Below are 10,741 nucleotides of genomic sequence, written 5' to 3' on the forward strand. Positions count from 1 at the left end.
GACAGAGCGAAGGGACGGGGCCGGCGCCGTGACGCGAAGCGGCTTCCACCAATGAGGACGCCCCGCAGCGCCGGCCGAGCCTCTGGCCCATAAAAATGAGCCCCTGGTTGTTCCTTTCAGTGTCACAGGCCGATCGCCTACCTTCCTCAGGTGACTCTGGCCCCCACCGATTGCCTACGGCCACTGGCGAAGTTTAGTCGCAGCCCCCGAAGCGTCCCAGGGAGCCTCCCGAGGGGCAGCGGCGGGTCCATGGAGAAGGGTCCGGTGCGAGCGCTGGCGAAGCCGCGGGACCCCAAGTGCAGCAATGGGTTCCTTGACGGGGAGCCCCCGCGACCGGGGCCGAGCCGCCCCGCAGAGAAGCCCCCGCGGCCGGAGACCAAGAGCGCCCAGCCGGCGGACGGCTGGAAGGGCGAGCGGCCCCGGAGCGAGGAGGATAACGAGCTGAACCTCCCCAACCTGGCGGCCGCCTACTCGTCTATCTTGCGCTCTCTGGGCGAGGATCCCCAGCGGCAGGGGCTGCTCAAGACGCCGTGGAGGGCGGCCACGGCCATGCAGTTCTTTACCAAGGGCTACCAGGAGACCATCTCAGGTCAGTGCGCCCGCCTGTCGCGCGCGCGCGCGCGCGCGGGCGCGGGATGCTCTGGGGCGCGGGACGTCGGGGATGGTTGAGGGAAGCGCGCGCGGGCCCTGGGAACTTTCCGGAGTTGCCTCACTCTTGGCAGAGAGAGCCGAGTGCTCTCACCTTCTGATCTCCGCCCTTGGCGCTGGCTCGACTGCCCGCGAAGGTGACGCCCCTGCCTGGGACACATTTCAGGCGCCTGGAGAGGCAGTGGCCTCTCCCCTCGGGGACCCGCTGCAGCCGCCCTTGCGGAGACCTCCCTGCTCCCTTCGTGTAGCCCTCCCAGCCTGGTTGGCGAGACCGCGGTCACTGAGCAGCCCAGGGCAGGATGCTTCAGGCACGTTCTGGACCCACGATAAAGATCACTTGAGCTCTTGTGAAGTGACAGCTTCCTAGGTCATCCCTTCTCTTGACGTTCTCATTTTTGACAGGCCTGGGGTGAAGCCTTGGCTTCCTGTGCTTGGAGCGCTCTGGGTGATCCTTACTGCAAACTCGGGGACTTGTACTGTCACTGACTTGCCAGGACACCTGTGTCTTCAAAAAGTTGTAATTCTCTTTTGCCCGCATCAAGTTAACTCTAGCTAGGGACTTTTCCAGCATTCGGTACATTTCTGGGAACGGGCTTCCCCGCAATTTGAGGTATTAGGTTTCTTGGGCTAGTTTGCTACCTAAAGCCTCCACCTTCACCCCCTCCAAAACCCCAAGCAATAAAGTGCCTCCCTGGACTCGGACTGGAGTCTATTTCCTCAATTCCCTGCCACTCTCTATTCACTCTCCCCGCCCCTCCTCCCACCACCCCCGCCCCACTTCCGGACACACACTCCAAATAAGCCAGGTTGGCCCAGTGACATCACCCAGGGTCAGGCTTTCACTCAGGACTGGGGGACATAGGGTGGGTGAGTGAAGAGGGAGTGGAAAATGAGGACTCACTCTTTTCTGGGTGAGCGCTGTTAGTCTTCAATTAAAAAACAGAGAGAAAGCAAGAAGAAGGAAGGAGAGAGAGAGAAAGAAGAAAAGAGAAAGAAAGACTTCTGTAGCCGGTGTCAAGGATGTTCTCCAGTTCACATCTTCTGTGCCTTATTTCTTTGGCCTAAGAAGTCTTAACAAATTTTCAAAGAATGATAGTGTTGCTTTGCAAGGTAGCCTCGGTGCCTCTGTTATTTCCCTGATTGAGTAACTCCTGAGTAAGTCCTGGGAAGAACGAAGTTATGTTTGTACAGTCTTCCACACACTGAGTAAGACCTGGGAAGAACAAAGTTATTTTTGTCCAGTCTTCCACTTCTTTTGATTGGGAAATCAAAGGAAGGGCGGGAAATCATAGTATAAGACGGGTGGGACCCAAAAAGGAAATGATACTACATCCTAAAGCTAAGAAATGTGTCCAAGTTCACTTTTTTATGTGTTGATGGTAAAAGTTTAGAGCTTCAAAAGCGGAATTTCAAAATGCAAAGACTGAAGAATAAACATTCATTTGGCGAATATTCAATCATTTGATGATTTTCAACGACATAATGAAGAAACATCTTCAAAGATGAGGCTTGCTTTTTCTGCCTCTTGTGGACATTGAAAGCTGTCTCTTCACCATACCTGTCAGGCTTTGGAAATCTTGATGTGACAGAATTCACAGGAGAGATGAATTTCTGACCCCAAGACAGGTCACAGAATTACCCTTAGTGGCTCACAAGGTTTACCTAAGAAATGGTTGGCAGGAGTTTGTTTCGTGAGCCATAGGACCAGTGACTCCAGGGAACATTCTATTCTACCTTAGAAGACTCTTCTAGTCAAATGTTACCTTATTGTTTAAAAAATCTGTGGACCAAGAGACAGAAAGCAGATGAGGGATTGTCAGGGACTGGGAAGGAGGTTGGAATGGGTGTGGAGTTTCATTTTGAGGTGATAAAAATTTTCTGGGACTAGAGAGATGGTTGCAGAATATTGTGTGCTGGCTGGCTCCAGATGTAAAATGTAAGCACCACTGAATTGTACACTTTAAAATAATTAAAATGTTGAATTTCAGGTATATTTTACCACAATAAAAAGTCCACAGACCATTTAAGAATTATTAATAGCCATCAATTGATAATTTTTATACTCTAAGTACTTTGTGTGGACGATCTTGGTTAATGCTCAGTTTTGAGGTAACACTGTTCTTTTATCCCCATGACAAGGAAACTGAGGCAGAAAGGTTGAGAGCTTCCTGGTAGAGCTGGTGTTTGAATCCAGGCAGCCTGAAGGTAGAGCTCTTATCTACTTCCTTAGATTGCTACTGAGAGAGATGTACCAGTGTATCTTATCTACTAAGTATTTCAAACTGTGAGTTGTGACCTAAAACTTGGGTCACCAGCATAAAAAAAAAAAAAATGTGGAGTAGAATGGAGATCAATCATCTAGTGCATGTAGTAAGGGTAAATGTTTTGAGAAAACTGTAGGTTTTATAGGTATGACTTTTTCTGGTGTGTGCTGGCTGGCTCCAGATGTAAAATGTATGTCTTATTCTGGGTTGCAGTCAAAAGTTTGAAAGCTTCTAGAGGATTTAATATCGATTTCTTAAATGGTACCTGGTTAAAGAGAAGACAGAGAGGAGAGAACAATGGGTGGCCTGAAATGGTGGTGGTCCAGGCCTTGCACCAACCTGGGTGGGAGAGAGAAGGAAGGATACTTTAAATCTGTAGAAAATATACAAGAGAGTAGTAGAGAAAAAATTCCTGCACAATCTCTAATCTTTATTTCTTTTTTTAAAAATTTTAATTAAGTTTATTGAGGTAACATTGGTTAATACGATTATATAATTTTCAGGTGTACATTATCATTTGACATCTATCGTGTGTTTACCACCCAGTTTCCTTCAGCTACCATATATTTGATACTCTTTACCCACTTTGCCCTCTCCCAGAACCCTATATTTGATCCCTTTTACCCTGTCTACCTCCCTCCCTCCTCCCCCATCCCACTAGTAACCACTAGTTTATAGTCCTCTGGTAACCACTAGCCTATAGTCCATGTCCATGAGTCACTGTTTGTCCTGCTCATTTGTTGTTTTTAGGTTTATATCCCACATGTAAGTGATATCATATGATTTTCAACTTTTTCTGTCTGGCTTATTTCGCTTAGCATGATTATCTCAAGGTCCATCCATGTTGTTGCAGATGGCAGTATTTCATCTCTTCTTATGGCTGAGTAATATTCCATTGTATATATGTACCACAGCTTCTTTAGCCAAACATCTATCTAGGATACTTCAGTTGCTTCCATGTCCTGGCCACTGTGAATAATGCTGCTACGAACATCAGTGTACAAATATCTTTTCTAATATGGATTTTCAAGTCTTTGGGGTAAATACCCAGTAGAGGGATTGCTGGATCATATGGTAGATCAATTCTTAGTTTTTTGAGGAACCCCCATACTGTTCTCCATAGTGGCTCTACCAATTTGCAGTCCCGCCAGCAGTGTATGAGGGTTCTTTTTTCTCTGCCTCCTCTTCAACATTTGTTATTACTTGTCCTGTTGATTATAGCTATTCTAACAGGTGTGAGATGGTATCTCATTGTGGTTTTGATTTGCATTTCCCTAATAGCTAGCGATGTTGAGCATCTTTTCATTTATTTGTTGGCCATTTTTTACATCCTCTAGGGAGAAGTGTCTGTTCAGATCCTCTGCCCATTTTTTGATTGGATCATTTTTTGTTGTTGTTGTTATTGAGTTATATGAGTTTTTTAATATTTTGGATATTAGGCCCTTATCTGAGGTGTTGCTTGCAAATATATTTTCCCATTCAGATGGTTCTCTCTTTACCTTGTTGATGATTTCTTTTGCTGAGCAGAAGCCTTTTAGTTTGATGTAGTCCTATTGATTTATTTTAGCTTTTACTTCCCTTGCTTTTGAGGTCAACTTCATAAAATCCTTTTTAAGTCCAAGGTCCTTGAGTTTAGTTCCTATGTTTTCTTCTATGCATTTTATTGTTTCAGGTCTTATATTTAAGTCCTTAATGTATTTTGAATTAATTTTGGTATGTGGTGATAGACAGCAGTCTAGTTTCATTCTTTTGCAGGTGGCTCTCCAGTTTTCCCAGCACCATTTATTGAAGAGGCTTTCCTTTCTCCACTGTATATTTTTGGCTTCTTTGTCAAAAATTATTTGCCCATATAAATAGGGGTTTATTTCTGGACTCTTGATTCTGTTCCACTGGTTCGTGGGTCTGTTTTGCTGCCAATACCATGCCGTTTTGATTACTGTCGCTTTGTAGTATAATTTGAAGTAGGGCAGAGTGATGCCTCCAGCCTCGTTCTTTTTTCTCAGGATGGCTTTGGCAATTCAGGGTCTTTTGTGCTTCCATATAAATCTGATGATTTTTTGTTCTATTTCTTTAAAAAATGTTGATGAGATTTTGATGGGGATTGCATTAAATCTGTATGATGCTTCAGGTAATTGGTCATTTCAACTATGTTGATTCTTCCAATCCAAGAACACAGAATATTTTCCCATTTCTTTATATCTTCTTTGATTTCTTTTAATAGAGTCTTATAGTTTTCATTATATAGGTCCTTCACTTGTTTTGTGAAATTTATTCCTAGGTATTTTATTCTTTCTGTTGCAATTTCGAAAGGAATTATTTTTTCCCCTTCTTTTTCTGATGCTTCCTTATTAGAATATAGGAATGTTATGGATTTTTTAATGTTGATTTTGTATCTGGAGACTTTATTGTATTTACTTATTGTTTCTAATAGTGTTTTTGTGGAGTCTTTAGGGTTTTCTATATAGAGAATCATGTCATCCTCAAATAGTGACAGTTTGACTTCTTCATTTCCTATTTGGATGCCTTTTATATCTTTCTCTTGCCTGATTACACTTGCTAGGACCTCCAATGTTATATTGAATAACAATGGTGATAGTGGACAGCTTTGCCTTGTTCCTGATCTTAGAGGGAAGATTTTTTAGTTGTCACCATTAAGGATAATGTTGGCTGAGGGTTTGCCATATATGGCCTTTATCTAATCTTTATTTCTTTAGAAGAGAGCATATGTCAATGAGTACTTAGATTGTTTTGGATAGAAACAAACTTCTTTGAAACTATCACTTTTCTATTATTATAAACAAGATACTTTATATCTTTGTATATTAATTATTGTTAATAGTGTTGACGTAAGTGTTGTAAAATATAAAATAAGTTGGTACTTTATTTTCCCCAAATTATTTTTTTCGGTTCCTCCTGAGTGGATTGATACTAACTTCTGGTGTTCTGGGGAATTTGTCGGTTCTCCCTGTACTGTAGCTTCTCTTCAAAGGTGCCTCATGCACCTTTCTCTTACTTTCCATGGTGTGCCTACTTTATCATGAGTGTATGCAACTTTCCTGGTTACTATTCACCACTGAGCAGTAGCTTGTAGGCCAGGAGGGAGGGCTGGAAGAGACACTGTCACTTCTCCCAGGAACAGTCTATCCTTTGAATCTAGCATCACAGGGTGATCCTTGGACCAGCTCATCTTAATCTATTGCTGTACCATTTCAGTTTAACCAGCCTACTGATTCTAGTAGGCATTAGTGATTGCCTAGATCAGTTGCAAAATGATGATGCTTGGTTCTTTAATTCCTTCTGAATTCGTTAACTGGAGTTCTAGAAAAAAGGTATATGGGAACTCTTTAGATTTTCTTTGCAACTATTTGATAAGTTTAAAAGTAATTAAAATAAAGGTTGTAAATAAAAGTATTTGAAATGAGATTGTTAATTTCTTTAATTCCACAGTGGAGATCTACCTAATTATGACTCAATCTAGAAGCCATAAAAGAAAATAATTGTAACTTTCGCTATTTAGAAACTAAGAATTTTCACATGTCAAATACCAACACAAGTGAGGTCAATGATAGACTGGGAAGAAATACAACTCATATCGCAGACAACAGGATAATCAGACTAATATAAAACAAGATGCTAGAAATTAATGTGAGAGAAAGGCCAAAAACATAATCGAAAACTTGTCAAGACAGTTCACAGGAAAGGAAATATGAATGACTCTGAAATACACGGAATGATGCTTGACATCATCCTCAATAAGAATGCACACAGACCACCCTAAGCTACATTTTTTCCTTGTTAGATTGGCAAAAGTCCAGAAATTTGATACTGCATTATGTTATTGAAGTTATAGAGAAACAAATACACTTTTGAGAATGTAACTATCCTTATGGAGGATGAGTTGGCAACATCTATCAAATACAAATGTATATTTCCTACTTGAAAATCCTGCCTCTGGGAATTTATGTTGTATAGATAGATACTTAAATACATGAAATGATGTATGCTCAAGGTTGGTTACTGAGGCCTTGAATGGAAGCAACCTAAATGTCTAGTTCCTTAGAATGACTGACTGACTCAGAGGATTCATATATATTTTGTAGGAAAAAGATGGGGGGGAGGGCAAAACTGTTTATATTGACATTAAGAACTAGAGGATATGCATATTGATTAGGGATATGAACTGGGCAGATGGCAGATAAGAGTAAAAGCAAGACTTTTCACTGTCTTTTCAGTTTTTATTTTTGAAGTATGTGTATGTATTTTCAAATAGGTAAATTAAAAGTATTTTGACAAAGTTGTTTCAAATCTAGGAGTAAAATAAATACAACTCTTCCTAATGGGCAGCCAGCAAGAAAAAAAAAATCTGGTTAGTGAAAACTTTTACAATGAAATTAGAGAAAAATTTTATATATATATACATACATATATATATATATATGTATGTATATATATATATTGCAAGCTTGATCTTCATTATGATCTTTATCACATAGAGAAAGAGCCTGAGTTTGAATGTGACCTTATCATTTACCTGTATAATTACCAGCATGTCTCTAAACATAACTGTCATCTTTCCTTTTTTTGTAAAGGGTGGTAATACCGGCTTTGCCTTGGCTCTTATAAGAAATAAGAAGGTATGTAAAAAGTACCCGATGCTTAATGTATTCCTTCCTTTGTGGTCAGGAGGAACTATGGGATTGGTTAATTGGAAAGTGTTTTAAGAATATGGGAGACTTTGGAGCCCTGAGCCACCAAGTAAAAAGTCCAGTTACTCTGAGGAAGCTCTGCCATGTGGAGAGGCCACATGTGGGTGTTCTGGCTGATGGCTCCAGCTAAGGTCCCACCCAACAGCTAGCATCAAACACTAGACATGTGAGTAAAGAAACCTCCAGGTGATTCCAGTCTTCAGCTGACTAGTCATCTCCACTAAGGCCCCAGACATTGTGATGTAGAGGTCAGGCATATCCTCTATGCCCTGCCTGAATTCCTGATCCACAGAATCCAGGAACATAATAAAACAGTACACTATGAAATTCCACAGTGTTTTATTATATACTAAAAACAACTAGACAGATTTTAAGATAAGGATAGTTAGAATTTGCTTTTATATACAGGAAAAGAGAGTGACTTAAACAGGACAAGAGATGGCATGATGGCTTAAGGCTAGAGATTTAAATTTGTGAATTATCAATATGAAGCTGACAGTTGAAGCTAGGAGAGTGCCTGAGCTACTGAAATGAGTGAGAGGAGGAGATGGGTGGCCTAAACTTTAGGAGATGTCTTCATCGACATAGTAAGAAGCATGAGAGAGGAAGCAGCAGAGACAGCCTTACAGGGAGGTATCAGAGGCAGGACATCCAAGAGTGCAAGTGTTGGCGGAAAATGCTTTTAAAAGGAACAAAGAACAGAAGGAAGAGGTCATGAGACTTAGTAGACTTAAGTCAGAATGCTTGGCTTCAGATCCTGTTACTTAACAGCTCTGCCTCAATTGCCTCATTTTTAAAACTGGGCTTTAGCATTTCAGCAATGCCTTGCTGAAAACATTTAAAAACACTCGACTTTATTTTTCATGGATGGCTCATATCACTGCAAAATTTTATGGATAATAGTTGAAAAGTTTACTGTTTCATCTTTTAATATGGATACTAAGATGAAATGCATTTTTAAAATTAAAATATATACTTACCATAATATACTTACCAAAAACATAAATAAAAAATAAATAAAACTGGGCTTTTACTAATACTCATCCATCTTACAGGGTTATTGTAAGGATTAAATGAGTTTATACACATAAAGTTCTAAGAGAAATGCCCAGCATATATGAAGTACTATGGACATTTTGTACATGTTAGCAATGAGTACGGAAATTTGATTTGTAGGTGATGTTAGTAGTTTTAATAACAATGTGATCAGAAGTCAGATTGTAGGACTTTAGGGGTTTTCTATAATTTCATAAATTATAGAAATTTAAATTTGACAAATTACAGAAAACTAAAAAAAATTTGAGGTATTTTTTTCCTGACCATCAGGGTCAAGTGAGTTTCTCTTTGGTGTCTATAAAGGCAGTGATGTGCTGGGTGCTGGTGAATGAAAGCGTTAGGTGTTGGAGAGAAAAGCATGGGAACCAAGTGTTAAGAAAGGCAGGCCAGGTTGCATACACGAGATCTTGTATAATCTTCCTGTCAACTTGGAAGTTATTCTCATTTTAAAGAAGTGAAAGGTAAGGAGGCTCAGGTTAAGTCAGTTGCTAGAGGTCACAGAGCGGAACTCAGATGTGTGTAACTACAGTACTTTGTTCTAATTGACATCATGCCACCTCAGGTTTTAAGTGCCTATGTTAGAATTTCACATGAAGAATCAATTAATATGCAAGGAAATGTAAGACGTAGGAATTCTGCTTTTCTTCCTGAATTCTAGCTAAGAGAAAGCCAAGTGGTTTTAGTTTTGAGGCATTTGTTTGTATCCTGTAAAGATATTTCACAAAGTATTTGATTAGGGGAATTCATGAGTAATTGTAAAAAAATTCGCTAAACTACATTTAATTGTAAGGTAGATTAATAACTAACAAACTTTTCCCCATTTACTCTTTTGAAGGAAATATTTGCAAACCAAAATTTTACACATTTTGTCTAAGCACATTTAATTATGTTGTGGTCATTTATACTTTATAAACGTGAGTCTGTTTTAATGGTTTTACTGTTTGGAAACTTTTCCAAATAAGTATTTTTAAATAAGTGTTTTTAAGGTTCATACTTTTTGTTAAATGCAGTTATAAATTATTAATATTTCCTTTGATTTAAAGTAACTTTATCTATAACTACAATGGCATATAAATTTCAGAGATACAAATTTATTTTAATTCCTTTTGAACCATTAGGCAAACATAATACAACATAATTATGTTCCATCTGTGCTAACATATCCAAATTGTGTTCCCTACTGCATATTTGCAACTTTGTCAAAGTGCATTCATTTGAATGATATAGTCTTTTCTACTTGTTTGCTTTTTATTGTTGTAAAATATACATAACATAAAATTTATCATTTTGACCATTTTTAAGTGTATGGTTCAGTGACATTATGTACATTCACATTGTTTTGCAACCATCACCACCATCCATCTCCAGAACTTTTTCATCATTCTAAACCAAAATGCTATGCATTAACCAGTAACTCCCTATTCCTCTTTTCTCCCAGCCTTTGGTAACTCCTATTCTACTTTCTGTATGCATTTGACTATTGTAGGTACCTCATATGAGTAGAACATGCCATATTTGTCTTTAATGTCTGGCTTATTTCACTTAGCATAATGTCTTCAGAGTTCATCATGAGCATCATTCAAAGTTTGAAGAGACAAATTTAATCCTTGTTTGAGCCAGTAACTCATTCTGTAGAATGTTGTATATTCTTAAATTTACATGTATTATATTTTTATTTCCTTATTTTAAGAAATGCTTAGAATTGAAGATGTATTAACTGTGTATATTTATTTATCAAATGCCTGCTCTATGAACGACCCTATTACTAACTGTTCAAAGGGCAGCAAAATCTGTTGGCCTGGTCTTGGCTGTCAAGGAACCATGGCCTGTGCTAGCAAGGCCCAGACACTTAAGATCCTGTGAAGAGGAGCAAATGGGATCTATATGGTCAGAAGGAACACTGATGCTTCAGGCAGAGAGACTTGAAACCACAGATGAGTAGGGAGGAGATAGCTTTTGAGCTGAACCCAGAAGGAAACCTATCCTTCCTTTCCTTTCCTTTCCTTTCCTTTCCTTTCCTTCCCCTTCCCTTCCCCTTCCTTCCTTCCTTCCTCCCTTCCTTCCTTC

The 10,741-nt window shown here is 39.7% G+C and overlaps 1 protein-coding gene across 2 annotated transcripts in view; it reads left to right on the top strand.

Annotated features, from left to right (window-relative positions):
* Positions 1-79: 79 nt before the first annotated feature.
* GCH1 (GTP cyclohydrolase 1) overlaps positions 80-10,741 on the top strand; it is a 40,435-nt gene continuing 29,773 nt past the window's right edge. For both annotated transcript variants that reach the window (XM_025038940.1, XM_006920167.3), the window contains exon 1: positions 80-589. In XM_025038940.1, coding sequence (XP_024894708.1) covers positions 250-589 — 340 coding nt within the window. In that variant the 5' untranslated portion in view covers positions 80-249. The remainder of the gene's footprint in view (positions 590-10,741) is intronic.

The sequence above is a fragment of the Pteropus alecto genome, unplaced genomic scaffold (assembly GCF_000325575.1).
Source record: "Pteropus alecto unplaced genomic scaffold, ASM32557v1 scaffold86, whole genome shotgun sequence".
Classification (NCBI taxonomy): domain Eukaryota; kingdom Metazoa; phylum Chordata; class Mammalia; order Chiroptera; family Pteropodidae; genus Pteropus; species Pteropus alecto.